Genomic DNA, 20,786 nt, shown 5'->3' with positions numbered 1-20,786 from the left:
TTCATGGTGTCTAACCGGGGATCGAGATCAATCCTGACAAGATCAAAGCTATAGAGGACATCACCGTGGTAGACAATGTCAAGGTCGTTTAAAGGCTAACCGGGAGCATAACCGTCCTGGGTCGATTCATTTCAAGGTCTTCCGATAAGAGCTATCGGTTCTTCTCGTTATTGAAGAAGAATAATAACTTATCGTGGATCCCGGAGTGCCAGAAAGCTTTGGAAGAACTCAAATGGTACCTTTCGAGTCCACTTTTGCTTCATACTCCGAAGGCAGACGAGCAGTTGTACCTGTACTTAGTGGTATCCGAGATAGCGGTAAGTGGAGTCATGATTGCAGGTCTCGAATTGGCTAAAAGCCTGGGGGAGAAGTGATAAAAATAAAATGTGATTCCCTCCTTGTGGTAAATCAAGTCAATGGGACATTCTAAGTGAAAGAGGAACGCGTGCAAAAATACTTGGACTAGAGATAAACTCTAAATCGGTAATGGAAGAAGGCCATGCCGAGATAAACTCGACAAGTTTAACCTGGGACTGGAGAAATAAGTATATAGATTACCTGAAGACCAGGAAGCTTCCTTCGGATCCTAAAGAATCGAGAACTCTGTGCACGAAGGCGGCCAGGTTTAGCATGTCTGAAGATAATACTATGTTCAGGAGGACGTTCGATGGCTCGCTCGCCATACGCTTGGGGCCAGGAGACACCGAATATGTTTTGAGGGAAGTTCACGAAGGCAGATGCGGAAACCATCGGGGGCAGAATTATTGGTTCGTAAGATAATCAGAGCCGGTTATTACTGGATCGACATAGAGAAAGATGTGAAGGAGTTCGTGCAAAAATGCGACGGTTGTCAGAGGCATGCACCAATGATCCATCAGCCCGGGGAGTTGCTACACTCGGTCATATCGCCCTGGCTGTTCATGAAGTGGGGAATGGACATCGTCGATCCCCTACCATGGGCTCCCGGTAAGGCTCAATGTATACTATTTATGACTGACTACTTCTCTAAATGGGTTGAAGGTTAAGCGTTCGAGAAGGTTCGGGAAAAAGAAGTCATCGACTTTATTTGGGACCACATCATATACCAGTTCAGTATATCGGCCGAGATAGTATGTGATAACAGGAAGCAATTCATTGGCAGCAAAGTAAGCAAATTTTTCAAAGACCATATAATCAAGAAGATCTTGTCAACACCCTATCACCCTAGTGGGAACGGGCAGGCGGAGTCGACGAACAAAACAATCCTTCAAAACCTTAAGAAAAGGTTTGCCGATGCCAAAGGGAAATGGAAGAAAATCCTGTCTGAAGCCTTGTAGGCATATCACACAACCTCAAAATCCAGTACCGAGGCCACCCCATTTTCGTTGGTCTACGGCGCCGAAGTACTAATACCGGTCGATGTGGGAGAACCCAGCCTCAGGTTCCGGTATGCAATCGAAGAATCTAACAGTGAGGCCATGAGCACGAGCTTAGAACTACTAGATGAGAGACGCGAGGCAACTCTAGTCCGGCTGGCCACCCAAAAGTAGTGGATAGAAAGATATTACAACCAAATAGCCAATCTCCGACATTTCAACATCGGGGATTTGGTAATAAGAAGAGTAACACCGAACACCCAGAACCCGAACAAAGAGAAGCTAGGACCAAACTGGGAAGGTCTGTATCGAGTCATCAGGATTACCGGTAAAGGTTCTTACAAACTTGAAGCAGGAAACGGCACACAACTACCAACCAACCGGAACGTGACCCACTTAAAATGATACTACTGCTAAGGTACACCATCATTTGTTTTCTTTTATTTTGGCTAACACTTGCAGGCAACGGCCGAAGGAGAATGTAGCTGATTAGGCATGAAAGCACGCATTGCACTCTTTTTCTCTTGAACCGATTTTGTCCCAAATGGGTTTTTCCGCAAGGTTTTTAACGAGACAACAATAAATAGTGCTAACTTAGAGTTGAAGACAGGTTTTAAATTGGAGTCAACAGTCGCATCAACAGTATCCAAGTCTACCCAAAGATCGACCTCGAATACTGGGGGCCATAACCCTCGGGTCATGAATTTTAGCAAGGAAGTAAATTCTGTGCTCAAACAGTCTAGGCTCGGTGGTTATGATTCATTGTAAGGGCCAAACAATCAAATGAACCGTACCCGATTAGGTCACACCAAACATTTTTTTGCCTCTTAAAAGTATTGAGCCTAAGGGCTACTCCCACCTGGGAACTATCGAGCCCAAGTGACATCCCTATCTAGGCCCAAAGGGCTACCCCCACTCAGGGACTGCAGTCCTGGATAATTTCAGACGGCTCGGGTTATCGAAACTTGGAGGCTCAAAACCTATTAGGCAGTGCCCAAACCTAAAAGGCTACGGCCACCCTAAAAATGGTTCGGAGACATCTGAAGTCTGTAATCAAAACATAAGGCCTTCAACAAAATTCCAAACCTATTCAAAGGTTACCCTCAGCAAAATTATAGTCTAAAAACATTTAAACAAACATCTTGGAGAAAGCTTTCGGTCATTTCGAGCCCCCATAAGTTTCAAACAAAACTTGTATCAAGGACAAGTCTTGTTCGGACCTCCGAAAAGTAACTTATTACTACGCTTTATTCCGTGCTAAGGCATTTGAAATCTTTGCAATTGTATAAAGGATGCTAAAGGTAATATACTTGAAAATTGCCAAAAGGGAAAAAAATCTTTATACATTCCAGAATGTCTTTACAAAGGCCAATGAAAACGGCCTCGACAAAATAAATGTCCAAGGTGCAAAAACAAAGACAAAGTTCCTAAGGCACCTACGCCCGATCTTTACCAGAACCAGCCTCATTACCAGAACCATCGGGGCCTTCTTCATCTTCGGTTTCGTCGGAGCCCTCAGAGCCTTATTCATCCTCGGGTTCAACTAGCTTCTTGGCCTCGACCTCGAGCCTTTTCACCTCCTCGATCTCGGCAGATAGGTCGAAACCTCGGGCATGGATCTCTTCGAGGGTCTCCCTTCGAGACAACCACTTCATGTACTCAACAATGGTTTTCAGACAGGCCTCGGATGCCTCGACATCGGCCCTATACTGGGCCACCATCTCTTCAGCATCGGCGAAGGTTGTGCGCATCTAAGCCTTTGCAGCTTCACATTCACTGCCGAGGTCATCCCTCTCTGCTAGGGACGAGTTCAGTTGAGATCGGAGTTCCTCGTTCAGCTGGACTCGCTTATCATCCTTCTTTTTAGCCACTAGGAGTTTAACTTCTACCGATGCCAGCTGTGCCTGGGCGGTCTCCTTCTCCAAAGCCAGCCAGTCCATTTTGCCCTTCTAAACATCGGCCATGGCTTGGACCTCGTTCATTTCAGCTCAGAGTTGATCGATCCGGTCAATCTTCTGTTGAACCTGCAAGGTTTGGTTGTTAGTCGCCATGGCTAAGTTTTTATTGCTAACTTCAAAAACCTTTACCTTTTCGACCAAGTCGGCATGCTCCTTATGATTTGCATCTAGCTTGGACTAGAGATTCTTGACGACCCCTTTGTGTTGCTCGATGAGAAGCTTATATATGTCTCTTTTATCGGCAAGCTCCTTGATCTCAGCCTCGAGCTGGTTAACCTCGGTCCGGTATAGAAGAAAGCTTTTGTAATGGAGTATTGAGGCCTGCGAAAGGATAAAATAAAGAAGACATAAGAAATATCATGGACTAAGTCAAAGGTCGAAAGATCCTAATGATACCTTACCCGATTCAGTGCCTGCTGCACCTCATTGAACATGCACGGTACTTCCACCTCATTTATTTTTGCCTGGTCTTCTTTGGTCACCAAGCATCGAAGGTGGCTTGCTACTCCCACAGGAGCGGAAAGAACCCGGGCATCCTCCGGGATAGTGATGACTATCGACCTCTTGCGACTAGGATCTACACTCAAGCAGGGAATTAGTTGACTAACTTTGGGCTCGAATTCAGCTCGCCGACTTCTGAATACGACTCCTTTCTCAGCACTTCCAGGTTGCCCAGTCCAGAAAAATCCTCCAAAACAGACGAGTCCACACCGTCAAAAAAGGAACGAAGGAGATCTTCCGCTCTATAAGTCCCTTCATTAGACCTCTCCTTTTGTAACGACCCGGCCGATCGTTTTGAGAATTTAAGTCCCGTCTGGCAGCATAAGTCCCTGAGCAGCTTCGTATTATATGCCTTGACTTACGTGCGTGGTTAAATTCAATTATCAGGTGATTCGAAGTGATTTGGGACACTTAGTCCCTAAATGAGAGTTTAAGTCTTAGAATTTGGACCGTAGTCGGAACTGTATGAAGACGGATCTAGAATGGAATTCCGTCGATTTCGTTAGCTCCGTTGAGTGATTTTGAGCTTAAAAGCTCGTCCGGAATGTGTTTTGGAGGTATGTAGTAGATTTAGGCTTGAATTGGCGAAAGTTAGATTTCCGACGATTTCGATCGATAGTGAAAATTTTGATATCGAGCTCGGAATGGATTTCCGAAAGTGGTTGTAGGTTCGTAGTGTCATTTTTGACATGTGTGCAAAATTGAAGTCATTCAGACGTGGTTTGATAGGTTTCGGCATCGGTTGTAGAAATTTAAAATTTCAAGTTCTTTAACTTTGAATTGGAGGATGATTAGTGATTTTTAGCGTTAGTTGATGTGATTTGAGGGCTCGACTAAGTTCGTATGGTATTTTAGGATTGGTTGGTAGGTTTGGTTGAGGTCCCGAGGGCCTCGGGTGAGTTTCGGGTGCTTAACGGATTATAAGTTTGATTTGTGTTGCTGCTAAGTCTTCAAGCTTCTGGTATTTTTGCACATGCGGTGAAGAGACCGCAGGTGCGGGAGTGCACGTGCGGAGAGTCAAGCGCAGAAGCGAAAAAGTGGAGGAGTTCCAGGGGTCGCAGGTGCGAGAAAAATTTTGCATCTGCGATGCCCGCGGATGCGAAGATGGAAGCGCAGGTGCGAGAAGAGCTGGACTTGGCAGTCTCCGCAGGTGCGGAGAATTTGTGCGCATCAGTGGACTCGCATGTGCAGAGATGGAAGCGCAGATGCAAGAATTGAGAGTTGGCCTTGGGTCGCATGTGCGAGGAAGTTCCGCATTTGCGATGCTCATGGATGCGCAGAAGTCTCGCAGGTGCAGAGACTGTGGGAGTTAGTGACTTCCACAGGTGTGACTGGTTGGACCGCAGGTGCGGTAGGCGCAAGTGCGAGAAATGATCGCAGGTGCGAGGATCGCTGGGCAGAAAGGGGTTGGAATCGAGGGTTAGTTCATTTTCACTCCATTTTTTATTTTTAGCTTGGGAGAAGGCGATTCTTCTTTGGGACTTTCAGAGGAATCTTGTGGGTAACGATTTCTTACTCGAATTTGGTTTTATTGCATTAATCTATAGTTGTTTCTCCATTTAATTTCGGATTTTTGGGGTTGAAATTGGGAAAATTTGAAAGAACTTCTTCAATAAAGATTTTGAGTTTCGAAGGGGGATTTGTGGTCGGATTTGAGTAATTCTTATATGGTCGGACTCGTGAGTGAATGGGTGTTCGTATTTTGTGATTTTTACTCAATTTCGAGATGTGGGCCCAGGTCGACTTTTTAGGGCGAATTTCAAATTTTTTGTTAAAATATTGATTTCATTGATTAGATGAGTCTATTATTGTTGTATTCATGTTATGCAATTGTGTTTGGCTAGATTTGGGCCATTCAGAGCCGGATATTCGCGGAAAGGCATTGTGACCGATTGTTTGAGCTTGGTTCGAGGTAAGTATCTTGCCTAACCTTGTGTGGGGGACTTCCCCTTAGGATTTGAGTCTTCTATGTTGATTGTAGTCCGTGTACACGAGGTGACGAGTGCGTGTATGGACTTATTTGTGGGAAGTTGGCCTTTTAGGGTTCTTAGGTCCTTGTATTCATTGAATATGCAGTTGTTCTTGTTATGATTATATATCTTAATTCTAGATTCACATCTACCTGCTTAATTAGAATCAATTGCTTCATGATCCACTATTATTGTTACTTGATTCATATATGCCTTAGCTGAAACTGTTATCTCTTTTATAGCCATGCTATCTTTTCATAACTGCTTATCTTTATTTGAAATTTATATTATTTCATCCTATAATTGTTCAGTCTTAATTGAGGTTATGATTATTTTTTCGCTGTTTATCCTTAATTGAATTGTTGAATATCCTTCGTAATTTCCTCAACCTTAAAAAAAGTTTAGATATCCTATATCTTAGTCGACTTGTTTTATTTGGCATTATTTGATTCGTGTTAGCTTCCCTGTTGTTGAAGTGTATATTGTGGGATCGTTGTTACACATTAGTTTTCCCTTTGTTGAGTTGTTCTCTTTACGCCTAGCATTCTTTACTGTGGTTATTCCTTGTGAATTGGTTCTACCATTTCTTTGTGAATTAAAGTTCTTGAGTTGATTTACTTGTCGTACTTTATATTATTGTCATTGTTGCTGTTGTACTTGTTGTGGTAATGCACAGGGTTTCTACCATGTGGTTGTTATTATTGTGATGCACGAGGTTTCTGCCATGCGATTGTTATTATGGGGTTGCACGAGGTTTCTGCCGTGCTATTGTTACCATTGATATTTGCACATGCGGCGTGACAAGGCGGGATATGTATGTATATATATATATATATATATATATATATATATATATATATATATATATATATATATATGTGTGTGTGTGTGTGTGTGTGTGTGTGTGTGGGGGAGGTTGTGTATGTGGCGAGACAAGGTGAGAACATTATTATGCACGTGTGGCAAGACAAAGCGGGCATTTATTTTACTATTGCACATGTGGCGAGACAAGGTGGGCTGTGTCAGGGGTTGATTTGTGATGATTTGTGGCCTGGGGGCATTCTTGTTGTTGATATTTGTATAGTGGTATATGTACCTGTGTAAGCTTTATCTTGTGAAAGCTGTGAGAAAATATTCTACATGATGTCCGTTCTTTTTCCTTATGCTTAATTGCTGATATAGACTATGGTAGTACACTTGCACAAGCATACACGTAGTTAAGCACTCTTATCGGATAAGAGGTGTTCTTGATATTGTTGAGCATATATGCTCACCCATGTTTACTTGCCTTCTATATAAGAATGACTCTATTGGCACGTGAGTCGTCAGTGTAGTTATGAGATGTTATGGGGGTACATGATGCCAAGTGTTAGAGTTCAGGTATTGAGACCCGTAAGTTATGATTTGTCCGAGGTTCGGTACCTCGTGGAGTTGCTGACTAAAACCTGATGTAAAAGCGGTTGTAGTTGCTGAGTTATTATTTGTCCTTGCTGTATTTGTGAATCCGGATTTAGGTTGTGTTCCATTCACCTTTCTGTGTCATTTTCATGATATTCCGCTGATACTTGTTATTTTCTTCCTTATTGCCATTACTGTACTGTGAGCCATATTGCATAGTCTTTATGTAGACATCATACTTCTGTTGTTCATGTACTTATATCTGTTCAGTTTATTAGACCAGTGAGTGTCTTGACTGTTCCTCGTCACTACTCCACAGAGGTTAGTCTTGATACTTACTGGGCACCGCTGTGGTGTGTTCATGCTACTCTTCTGCATATTTTGTTTTTGTGCAGACCCAGGTAATTATTCGTTAGCTAGCTGTGTGGACTGTTGCTGCGGAGACTCAAGGTAAACCTGCCGCTGCGTTCGCAGGCTTCGGAGTCACCTTCAACTTTTCGTTTTGCACTGTTTATTCTTATTTCTAGACAGTTGTATTTAGAAGTTTTCTAGCAAACACTATGTAGAGCTTATGACTTGTACTACCAGTTTTGGGAATCGTAAAAGTTTCTATTTAAATAATATTGTTTTTTTAAATTATTGTTAGGCTTACCTAGTCCCTAAGACTAGGTGCCATCACGACGCCTGAGGTGGGATTTTGGGTCGTGACACCTTTCCCGCTCGGGCCTCATCGAGCATAGACTCGGTATAAGAAGGCGACCTTGAAATATCTATTACACCGAGTGCCTCCTTCGGGGCGTAGCTGGCATCCCGATAAGTCTCGACCTCAGTCTCCTCATCGACCCTACGAGCCTAAGGGGGATCAGCCTCATGGATCTTCTCTTCAACTGATCCTCACTCCTCGGGGGATGTCGGCCCATGGGCCACGAAAAAATCATCTTTTTCGGGCTCATCCCCGAGCCGATAAAGCGAATCCGAGTCGGATGCTCAAGAGATAGAATATTCCTTTGGCTTATGGGACAACCTTTTCTTTGGCTTCTTCTTATCTGAGCTCGGGGAGCCCGGGGCCTTCCTTTTCTTCTTTTCTCCTGCTGCAGCCCCAGGCTTCCCCAAGCGGAGGGGTTAATGGTCAATGGTCTTAGGCAAACCTACAAAAGGAAAAGTGAAGAAAAGAGGGTTAATATGACATGAATGGGAGAGCCAGATGTTACCTATTCGAGAAAGGGTTTTACCGTGAGAACGGGCCTCCAAGCGGCCCCTCAAGAGTTTGTGTCATGAGCACTCGGAATAAGGCATCTGTGAACAAATGCCCTCGATCCACTCCTCTGCTATCGACTAGTTGATTGCACGGTTATGTGTCGTATTAGTTTCAGTTCAGGGTATACTGATGAATCATTTATGACTTGCAGAGGTCGAGATCGAGGATGACTCGGGTAAAGGAATTTCTGGACATAAGTTGTATTACACTCTATGGTTACAGGAGGACCATAAAATAATTGAGTGGTTATTCACGAAGAATGTAGTGTACATGGAGTGGGAATTTGTTCGGTAGCGTAGGAGTGTGGGTTACTCTTTATTTCCCTTGGGTGTTGGTGTGCTAATGAGGCACAAGTCATTTCGGTCCATTTGGTCGGTTAATACGAGATTTGAGTAGAGTGAATGACTCTCAAGCATGGTTCCAATGGATTCAAGTTTTTATATATAGGGCTAGAAAACTGGGAGTTGCATTGAACAGTGTCGAGACTCGTGACATTTTATATCATTGTGAATTATGCATTTCAGTATCAAGAAGGTGAAGGAAACAATTTTAGGTTCACATAAAGTCTCATCGGAGTAAGCATTTTGGTTGTGGAACCTTTAGGATACATAAAAAGGGAATTCAGCGGCTTATAAGCCTTAGGGCGGTGTGATTCTATGCTAGCATTCGCGGGGCAAGTTTTAGTTAAGGATAGTAGTGTTCTAACAAGGAAAAAAATAGCAATTTGAAGGCAATTTGGAAAAGACTTGGAGAAATAGGACAGCTCAGTAGTAGGTTGGGTTAGCACAGAAATGGGTGTGATCGGTACTTTGGGTACTTATGACGTGGCTAGTATTTACAGGTGTTTCGTGGCAATGCTCTCGGATTTGGCAACCTGTGTGGCTTGGTGGAGTTAGAGGAATTCAGTTCAGATAGCTTGGTTATTTGAAAATAGATTTTAAAGTGTTCATGATGGTTTCTACCATGGTTTAAACCGGATATTTTCTACCGGTGTACGGAATGTGTTGTGTTATGATTTCCTCCAAGAAAGAATCAAGAAAGAGGTTTCTGACTAATAAGGTATGTAATTTGCTAGTGACTCAGTGTTGATAATGGAATTCTTGTGCTTGTCACATGATGGCATAATAGATGTGGTGTGTTGTGCGGGAATAAGATTTATATGTACAAGGTCACAGTTCAGTTTTGAAGGGAAGGACATAAATTCTTAGGCAGTATGGACGATTTCAGATGACTAGGTAAATGATATTACTATTTGGTATGGCGTGATGAGAGTGTACATTTCATAAAGGGCAGTGTGTTTTGATTTATAGGTACTTCGCTGGTATTGCGACACTCTCCTGGTTGATCGAATGCTCATTTTAAAATTTTTGCCAGGTGGCACGGAAGAATTTTTAAAGTATTTCTCGTGAGATGATTGTGTGTGAGAGAGGTGTTAGGCATTCGGGCGGAGGAGGTGGAATCAAATATGGTAGTTTGTGTGTTCTATGGAATTGGAGATTATTTCATGGTTGTGGACTGTGAAGTTCTGTCCGGAGCTAGCCAGATGATAGGATGTGTTATGATTCAGTCATTGTGGACTTTCGGAGGTTATTTATCTATTGGTGGCTGACCAGAGTTGATTTGGGGCCCATTGGTAGGCCCAATTAGGATGTGTATTCTACACCGAGCCGGATTGGTTGGCTCCATACTGCTATTATTGAAGGATGTGTCATTCGGTTGATGTGAAGCTTATTCGTGTTCTGAAATGATTTGTGAGGATATTTATGGGATCAGGCTGCACGCCGCAGCGTGTTTGATATAGGCCGAGGGCCTGAGTGATTTATGCCATGATTTGGCTTGATATAGCGCTTGGGCTGAAGGAGCCCCTCCGGAGTCTGTACACACCCCTAGTGAGCGCAGATACCTATTGAGTGTGAGTGCCGAGTGCTGAATGACTGGGAGGCATGAGTGATTGTGAGGTATGCCCGAGTGGCATGAGTGATTGTGAGGTATGCCCAAGTGGCATGAGTGATTGTGAGGGATGCCCGAGTGGCTTGAGTGATTGTGAGTATGCCCGAGAGGCATGAGTGACTGTGAGGTTTGCCCGAGGGGCTGTATATGAGTGATGTTTTGCCCGAGGGGTTGTTCATGATTTCATCATTTTTGTTCACTTTGCATTGAGCCTCTGTTTGAAAACTGTTGAAAAATATCTTTAAATGATTTTTTTTTCTGGAGCTAGGTTTAAACGAGATGTTTTGATTCAAACCCTGATTTTAAAAGCATGTGGTATTTTATTGAGATTTCATTATATGAACTTTATATTCTTTATTGCTCGTCACTACTGCTCAGTCTTTATTTATTTTTGTTACTTACTGAGTTGGCGTACTCACGTTACTCCCTGCACTTTGTGTGCAGATTTAGGCGTATTTGGACACGGTAGCGGCTATTGACTATTCCGGTTGTAGATTTTTCCCGCGGATAGCAAGGTAGCTGCCTGGCGATCGCAGCCCTGCTCTTCTCTCTCTTATCTTCCTTTAGTTATATTTAGCTATTTTCTAGGCTGAGTTAGTCTTGATATTGTTAGACAGATTGTAGTAGATGCTTATGACTAGTGACACCCCGATGTCGGGCTTTTCTTTTCTGCACTTTTATTTTGATTTGAACTTCTTTACGAAGGTATTTACGCTAAATAGCCTTGAAATTATCTTTGAAATGAAGATATCAGTTTGTTTTGGAATGAGTCGGCTTGCCTAGTTCCACGATAGGAGCCATCATGACAGGTTAGGTTTTTGGGTCATGACACTTCGTGCCATTTTGCATTCAGGGATGACATGCCGATGGCTGACGCGTGTTTGAAATCATGACGACACGACTAGCGGGACGTTTCAGATTCTTTGTCATTTCTGTCACGGCATATTGAAGAAGGGATCAAAGTGCATATGTCGTTTCTCGTCGTTTCAGTAAACTTACTCTCTAAGAAACGAGGGGACTATCTGTATACGGGTGAAACCGAGCCCGTGGGACACCTCAGTTCTCGATGGAGTAAACGGAGCAGAGACATGATCGTAAGAAACCGAAATCGGGGCAAGGAGCCCCTCAAGTCGGGGTCCGGGCGAAACACTTGCCCTTGGAAGAATCGGGGCCACATCCCCTAGGTCCGATTCGAACCCTAAAACTTCGGAGAGCATTACCAGATAATCAAGAACGACTAGAAAAGGGTTGTGATATCCGCGCCCAGCCGGATGTCACGGCGTGAATCTCGGCACGTATCGACAGAAAATCTATGATTAGCAAAACAGAAGATTTTTACCTTTTATGGAATTGTACTTAGGGTAAAACTCCCCTACTATATAAAAGAGAGTCTGGCTATTCATTAGGTATAGTAACACGCATATTAAGGCAATATATTTTTATTTTCTCTGTTATTCAAAATTCTTACTTTTGTTCATGAGTTCTTCATTGTTGTGAGCCCGGGATCGAAGGCAGACATTGCATTAAGCTGTTACTGAGTCCGGGATCACTCCCCTTAATTGGTTTGACAATTTATTACATCCTTTATCTGTTTAATCTAACGATTTTTATCATTTGTATTAAATTAATCTGCATGTCCTTAAAAACACATATAAATTCAATTGTTATCCGTTTTTGAAGGTAAACAAACTAAAAAAATACAAGAATACTCATATTCATTTGTAAAACAAAGTCTTCTTGTAAGCGAGCTTTTTAGATTTATTAAATACTTAAGTTAATGTTAATTTCTATGTATTGTCAAAAATGTGACTTAAATCAATCGATTAGAAGTGCAAAAGAAGCTGAATAGAATAAAGATTTGAAGAATCAATTAAAAAGTTCACAATGCTATGAAATATTATAATTATATTAGCGGATGTCTATGACGGCTAAAGAAGTTACTCCCACTGCTCTTCTCCATTAACCTCCCACTACTTCTTACCATTATGGTTGTAACTCCCACACCTCCATAACCTCCTTCATGATCTTCCCCCATGATCTCAATAGTTAATACCATGTTCATGACATCCCTTTGTATTACCTAAATATCATCATATAAATAGAGGGTTTGAGCATCACATTGTATACACTTGAATACATGGAAGAAATAAGAATCACTCATCTCTTGCTCCCTACATTCTTGTCTAACTTGTTTTATATTATTACTTTGAGCTAAGTTTCTTAATACACAATAAGCTCAAACCGAAAAATTAAGGACTCTTTTGTCCATGAGTTGTTTTCCCTTTTTTCGTTTTTTTTTTTCAAAAATTAAAAAGTGATTTTGACCATTTTTTTTTTAGTTTTTCAGGAAAACTCACAAAACTATAACTTTTTTTTTTTTAAAGTGAAATGCATATCCAAATAAAATTTCAAATTTTAATTTTTATGCCCAAACACCTGCTAAGTCAAATAAGTGAACCACAGGAAGACCCATTTACGTTTTATCATAAAACAAAAACCGAACCAAAAAAGCAACCTACCAATAAAGAAATAGGGGAGGAGTGCAATTTCAGAAAGCAGGAGGGTCTAAAAGAAACTTAAGTGTTAACCCATCTCGCAAGTCACAACAATTACAAGTATTAGGGTTTATTGAAAGGGGTTTTTCGTGTTAAGGTAAACAACTGCTGCTACTGGTTATAGTTCAGCCCTAGCAGAAATCAGAGTTGCATATTTGTGGTGGTAAATCAAGAAGACAAAAAATGGACAAAAGCATGTTAGGTGATTTGGATAATCTTCCTGAAGCAGACAAGCTTAAAATGGCTTCTATGATTGACCAGCTCCAAATCCGTGACAGGTTCTTCTTTTTGTTCCATTCTTTTAATTTAGTACATGTTTTGATGTTTAGGTTTGAATCTGTTGATACAGTTGAAAGTAAAGTGGAAAAAGGAATGTTAAAAAATGGTTTAATTGTATGGTGTTGGTGATATTGTATTCTTGATTTTCTTTGCTGAGTTGATACCGTAACATGGACTAAAAAAGCAGAATATATAGCTTAATCACTCAGAAAAGTGATAAAAGAATTTGTCTTTACTTGCTGAAAGAACCCATTTTTCTTCATATACTTACCAAAAAGGTTTAATTTTTTCTTTCTTTCATGGAGTATAATAAAGCCTCTTAGAAAAAAATGTCAATTGAGCTGGAAGTTGTTTTCTTGAAAAGGCTATTTTGCCGGGGTTCACTGGGGGGAAGGTGGGTATATATAGCTATCAACACTAGCTAAAAGTTATTGTAGAAGTAGGTGACCACACATTTGCTGACTGTTAGAGAATCTCGAACCTCTTGCATCATAGGCGTATCCAGGATTTTAATACCATGGGTGAACTATTATCTTTAAGATAGATGTTTGGTTCTATTATATAAAATTTTATGGTGACAGCAAATTGTATTAATACTATATTCGCAAAAAATATTATTCACTTTACAATTGTCCTCGACGAGTTTTTATACTATGGAAAAGGTCAATAATAACATCATTACTTACAGTTTTAGATATCTCATGCTCTATATAGCAAACTAAACAATCATTCAAAAAAGTTTTTAAAAGCAGCGCTTATTATTGAGCAGGTGGTTTTGCTGCTTTGAATCCACAAAGAGCCTCAGAGCTGATAGAGATGAGTCATGAGTACTTTGTTTTTAGGTATTTCAATGTTTTTGTACTCAAAAGAATGATTAATAGAAGAAAATAAAAAGACGTAGACAAAAGGGAATTTAAAAAAAAAAGAGAGTAGAAAAACGTGTTTGCTTGTTAATTGAAAAGAAGGAAATGAGGGATCTGTTGTTAATTGAAAAGGGCATGGGGAATTTATTTATTAATTAATTATAAAAGGTATTAATCAAAAAGAATTGTATGGGGATCGAACACCTGACATTGGGGTCAAAAAGGAGACAAGAGGGGCACTTAGTCACCAATGCACCAAACCAATCACTTGAGCATGGGTGGCCACACATATATTTACCCACATAATTGAAAAAATTATTACTTTATACATAGCCTAGTGAGGGGAGCATGAGTGCATGTACCCCACCTCCCTCCACATAAATCCGTCCCTGCTCTGCATGCTTTGATATCATGTCAAACTATTTGGACCTCGTCTGAAATGTTAAGATGTTAGACTGGTTAGAAGAGGACACATTTATTTGTTTATTTTAGGTTTACAACAACATTCCTGATACTCCAATTTGTTATGGTTCATCGTGTATCAATTTATCGTTGCATCTTTGATTAGGGTCACACAACCTTTTTCTATGTCGTACTACATTTTTGCTCTTCCTAAAGAAAGAACTTTGAAATTCTTTTTCTTTTGTTGAGAATAACAACTTTGAAAGTTTGAATGTTGTATAGCAGAATTGTTGAATGTCTTGCTATTAGCTGAGCTGAGAGCAGCCCAGGGTATGGTAAAATCATTAGGTGAATTCTTTCCATCTGTCAAAGACTTCGTGGACAGAGTTATCCGGTACCTGTGCTGGTGGGAGGTAGCAGTTGCCCTGTAGAATTAGTCGAGGTGCGCACAAACTTACCCGGATACCACAATTATAAAACAAAAAATAGTAGCCCAGCTGAGAATAATTACAAGTCATAGTAGCCTTCTATTCTTTAGAGCTATCCGCTTCAGAAGTAGCCTTTCATTCGTCATATTCCAATACTTGTGTGTAGCTTTTAATTCAAGAATCCTTCACAAGAAGCTCCATTCCACCTTTTGATGTGGGATCTATGAGGAATCCTAAGCATGGTTTACTGATGGTTTGAAAAAGAATTCTATTTTCTGGCGCTATCCAATAGGCAGTAACCCGTGATTATTTTCTTACCTGCACAAGGTCTAAGTTCTATTGTTACTGCGAAGAACAAATGATAAAGAACTTCTAAACCTCTGAGAATACTTTAGCCAGGGGAGTGGTGCTCATTTTCTTCTCTTTCTTAATCTTGATATGATATTTCTACGACTCAGTGTTATCCTAACACTTTTGACCAAGAAATTCAGTGTTTCAATTCGGAAACTCAGTAGATGTGCCCACTCCTCAAACCTTCTCTGCTTAAATACTAGGCAGACTTACCTTTAGGGTAGGGGGTCACCGGCCCCTGGTAATTTTGGAAAAACTGTATGTATAAATGTATATATATCTTAAATAACAGGTGTATATTTTGATTGACACCCTAAGACCCAAAGCTTAGGCAACTGCATTGGTCGATTTGGGGGAGCATCTTGACTTTTAGTACTTCTAGGTTTGATTCCCACGTCACTCAAATTTTATTCGATAGTGGTGCCCCGCCACTTTCAAATCCTGGGTCTGCCTCTGATGTTTCAAACTAATGACATGTGCCTACCACACATTTGCTTTAAACTACCTTTGCTATTGAACCAAAGCCATGTGGGCCTTCAACTCTATATTATCTTATAATGTTAAAATTAGGAAAAGAGAGTGTTTCATGTTTCTTTCCTCTATTTAGACTTGCCTATATGGGTTTAATATATAAGTAGGATTCAGGAAGTCTACTGGTATGGTGATGAGCTAGTTAATGCTGATGTCTACTTGGCAAGCCATGAGCATTTTTTTTTTTGTTTTGGTAAGTATATTTAGATGTTAAAATCAGCACTTAGGAAAGTGCTGCACCAAAAGTCAGCAAAAGAAACAAAAGAGAAGAGAAAAAGGAAACACTTTGGCTATCTATATGAAAGATTCAATGAACTACAATCCTTTCAATTACTGCTTAGTTGGAGTAGGTGTTGTTTAACTGTACAACATACACACATAGTTGCTGATAAGTCTTCATAAGCTACTTGGAGCATACTGGTGATGAAGCTAGAGAAAGCTAAACACGCCCAGAAAGGGAGAAAGAAGCAACTGATGATAGGAGCAGGGCTTCAAAATAATAAGGTTGTCAAGGGAGTCATATTGTTTATAAAGAAAGCACACTTGGGGTGCGTGTAGGTGAATTTCGAGTATTAGCGCAATGCAAGTCTAGGCTCAATACTTAAAACGCAAATAAAATAGTTGCTGATAAGTCTTCAGCAACATACACACATAGTTGCTGATAAGTCTTCATAAGCTACTTGGAGCATACTGGTGATGAAGCTAGAGAAAGCTAAACACGTCCAGAAAGGGAGAAAGAAGCAACTGATGATAAAAGCAGGGCTTCAAAATAATAAGGTTGTCAAGGGAGTCATATTGTTTATAAAGAAAGTACACTTGGGGTGCGTGTAGGTGAATTTCGAGTATTAGCGCAATGCAAGTCTAGGCTCAATACTTAAAACGCAAATAAAATAGTTGCTGATAAGTCTTCATAAGCTACTTGGAGTATACTGGTGATGAAGCTAGAGAAAGCTAAACACGCCCAGAAAGGGAGAAAGAAGCAACTGATGATAGGAGCAGGGCTTCAAAATAATAAGGTTGTCAAGGGAGTCATATTGTTTATAAAGAAAGCGCACTTGGGGTGCGTGTAGGCGAATTTCGAGTATTAGCGCAATGCAAGTCTAGGCTCAATACTTAAAACGCAAATAAAATAGTTGGCCAGCCTTATACTCGAGTAATAAGTTAGTTTAAGTATTATGTCGCTTTGGATTGCTCTCCTTTTCATGATGGTATGATGATCTATGCATGGTTTTGTGATGAGAAACCATGTAGGATGAGACTCTAGTTTAGATCCTAAAACCACAACATGCTCAGAGTTGTAGGTACAGAAGGCTTCACATGCTTGCATTTTCTGGGTCACGTTTGAATCAAGAAGACAAGAACTATGTTTTCTTAATATTCGAGTACTTAAGATTTCTTTAGCTCGCCTTGGCATGGCGAGGATGCCTGTTCTGCAATTTGGAAAAAGTGTTAGGTAAAGACGCTGCGTCTTTGCAATAGCGTTTGTTAATGACACTGTTTGCTGACTGCTGAGGCATTTCAACTATTCTTTACCGGACTTTTTACTAATGTCTCATGTAGCTGATTTAGCTAATTTTTTTCTCAGGAAAGCTTCTTCTTTTTTTGTTTTTTGTTTTTCCACCCATCATTTCATTTAAAAAGAGGAATTACTTTAGTTTAATGAATTTTTATAAAAGCACTTCCTTGGAAAAGCGCAACATGAAAGCTCTCCTCAACAGCCCTTAATATATCTTGCCCAAAGAGGTGCAATATTTATTGTAAGGGGAGGTCCTTCTCAACACTCTACTGGTGCCTTTAGTAAGTCAGTCAGATAATAAAATAACTAAATGAAAACATTTGGGAGGTTATCTGAATTTTTTGCAAATCATCTTTTACTGCTTGCATGTAATATGGTTAATGTAGCAAAAGATACTGTCTAAAATGTTTTCTATGCGATGAAGACAATCTTAAGTTGGTTTTCATCATTCAATTGTCCATCCCTTTTTTTGAGATTTCCAACTTGCAGTTTTCTTCCCCTTGTTTTCAATACCAATTCTATTCCAATGATGCATGCTCGTGTCGTTGTCGGTTCTAGGATCTACTGAATTTGACAAGTTAAATGATACATCATGATGATTGTAAGACTGAAGATTTTAGATGTAGTGTAAATTTTGTGGGAGTATAACTAAAATATCTCATAATTCACTTAATTTGCTTCATGATTTACAGTATTATAGCTCTAAAACATCATCTCATGTTGTCTTAAATCACTGCAGCTTGAGAATGTATAATTCCCTGGTGGAAAGATGTTTCACGGGCTGTGTAGACACTTTCAAACGTAAAAGTTTAGACAAACAAGAGGAGACCTGTATTACGCGATGTGCTGAGAAGTTCTTGAAGCATTCAATGCGTGTTGGTATGAGGTTCGCAGAGCTTAACCAAGGTGCAGCCACACAAGATTAAGATGATTCCTATTATATGCATGCAATTCAACTTCTCCATTGCATGAAGTATTTATCTTCTTTAAAGAGTTTCTTGAGTCTTGACAAGGAAAAGGAGCAGAAGTTCCTAACACAACCTTTATTTTTTATATTTTAACACATTTCCCAGCAAAGAGGTATTACTAAAATGTTTCTTTTGTTTCTCAAATCCAGGAATTCTGGAGTTAGAATGAGTTTTTAGTAACTTGAATTTAGTCTTGTGACTATATTGAAGAGCACTTGCAGTTAAAATTGCATTCTTTTTGTGGCTGTGTGTGAGAAAATAATGTGGTAACCTACTTGCTCCCTAATGAATTACTCAAGAGACCTTTGTTCCTTCTTGTTGGCTACTCTAAAATGGTTCCCCATGGTAAGCAATTTCATTTTTTTTCCCGAGTAATTACAATGTGTATACCAATTCTTGGCGCACCTAAGGTTGTGGACTAGCAATCAATGAGGTGTGTGAAAATTATGGAAAATTATATATCTTTTTCATTCTGTCAAAAATCAATTTTACGGTATAGATGCTTATGACCTCCCCTCCATGCCGTGCGGTAGTGATTACGACCTTTACCTGAGTACGACCTTTACCTGAGGTTCAATCCCATTTACCAGAGGTTCAATCCCAGCAGAGACTGATAAAGATATTTATATATTTGTTGGGTGATTTTTTTTTCATTTGCCTAAACTTTAGTGTGCGGAGTTACCTATTGTGCTTGTGGAAGTAATAATTATCCGGTTGAATAGTTAAGGTGCGCAAATGTGTTATTTAAAATTAATCGGAAAATTCACAATATTTTCTGGTATTAGGCCACAAAATCAACCTTTGATAGGTCACCGGATTAGCTCCCCCGGAGGTGGTTCCTCATTTTCTAGACATGGTCAAAGATGAAACCAATCTTTTTTACTGTAGTTTGGAGCTACAACAACAACAATAACCTAGTGAAATCTCACAAGTGGGATATGGGGAGGGTAATGAGTGCAGATCTTATCCCTACCCCGAGGGAGTAGAAATGGTGTTTTCGAAAGACCCTTTGCTCAAAAAGATGAAAAGTGACAAATACATCAGTAAACCATAGAAAATCGACATAAAAACCATAGAAATAATGACATAAAAACCAGAAAATTGATGCAAAGCAATAACAATAACAAGTAAATAAGGCCGGTACTATGGAAACGGAAGAATAGTGTGAACACAATATTAACCACTAGCAATCTAAGACGAAACCCAATCAGGCTAGCCTCACACCCGGTACGAAATGGAAAAATGCCCAACTACCTCATAACCTACAACCTTAATGCTTGACCTCCACACCTTCCTATCAAGGGTCATGTCTTCGGAAATCTGAAGCCTCGTCATGTCCTGCCTGATCACCTCTCCCAATACTTCTTAGGCCGCCCTCTACCTCGTCTCGTACCCGCCAAAGCTAACCGCTCACACCTCCTTACTGGGGCATCTGGGCTCCTCCTCCGCACGTGCCCGAACCATCTGAGTCTCACTTTTCGCATCTTGTCATCCATGGGAGCCACACCCACCTTCTCCCGAATAACTTCATTGCTAATCTTATCCATCCTAGTGTGCCCACACATCCACCTCAACATTCTCATTTCTGCTACTTTCATCTTCTGGATATGTGAGTTCTTTTACTCCTGTGATTCAAGTAAAGTGTTTGGGGAAAATCCTACTAGGTAGTAGGTCGTGATTTTTTTACCTTTTGAGCCGGGTATTTTTCACGTAAAATCCTTGTGTTCTTTTACTTTATGCGTTATTTATTCCGAAGCTGTAGTGTAAGGAACGCATAGAATAACCAGGTCCTTCGATAATCCAGTGCACGCGAAAATCATGCACCACACAAATCACCCCCTTATGTGATATTGAAGTATAAAACATCACTTAGACTCAAGGGTCTGTCTCCAAACCTCAAGCCTCTCGTTAACGCCGCCTCACGTCTCATCAATTAGAACTATGTCGTCAGCAAATAACATACACCATGATACCTCACCTTGAATATGGTGTGTCAGTGCATCCATCACCAGGGCAAATAAGAACGGGTTGAGCCCAGATCCTTGGTGCAACCCATAACAACTGGAAAATGCTCAGAGTCGCCTCCCACTGTCCTAACCCGAATCTTAGCTCCATAGTTTGGAGTTAATGGTTTATTTTGTTATTTTTACATAGTTTTCAAATTTAATAATTTTAATTGAAGCGGACAAATGGTAAACGTCACTTGGCAGGTCATCAAAATTTTGAGTGCCAGAAAAATTAATATTTTGGAGGATAAATTTTCTCGGAAGTGATTTACAATACATTCCCAAATGGTTAATGTACCTTGTTCATTACCCTCTGTCCCAAATGCTTAGCTTACTTATTTTTTTTAATTTTTTTTTATTTATTATTATTATTATTTTTTTTATTATTATTATTATTATTATCATCTCATATGTACCATGAAAAGGGGCAAATGACCGTATAACGGGCTGTCTTCTGGAATATCTTCCAGATGAATAGAAGGTGTTGATAAAGATTC

At 40.3% G+C, this 20,786-nt stretch overlaps 1 protein-coding gene across 1 annotated transcript; it reads left to right on the top strand.

Moving 5' to 3' along the window:
- Nucleotides 1-13,007: 13,007 nt before the first annotated feature.
- LOC104119891 (mitochondrial import inner membrane translocase subunit Tim9) lies at nucleotides 13,008-18,597 on the top strand. Its single transcript, XM_009631501.4, has 2 exons — nucleotides 13,008-13,223; nucleotides 18,055-18,597. Exons 1-2 carry the CDS (start codon nucleotides 13,129-13,131, stop codon nucleotides 18,239-18,241), a joined length of 282 nt encoding a protein of 93 aa, XP_009629796.1. The 5' UTR covers nucleotides 13,008-13,128; the 3' UTR covers nucleotides 18,242-18,597.
- Nucleotides 18,598-20,786: the final 2,189 nt, after the last annotated feature.

The sequence above is a fragment of the Nicotiana tomentosiformis genome, chromosome 7, assembly GCF_000390325.3.
Source record: "Nicotiana tomentosiformis chromosome 7, ASM39032v3, whole genome shotgun sequence".
In the NCBI taxonomy this organism is placed as follows: Eukaryota; Viridiplantae; Streptophyta; class Magnoliopsida; order Solanales; family Solanaceae; genus Nicotiana; species Nicotiana tomentosiformis.
This window is presented reverse-complemented; position numbering and strand designations above follow the sequence as displayed.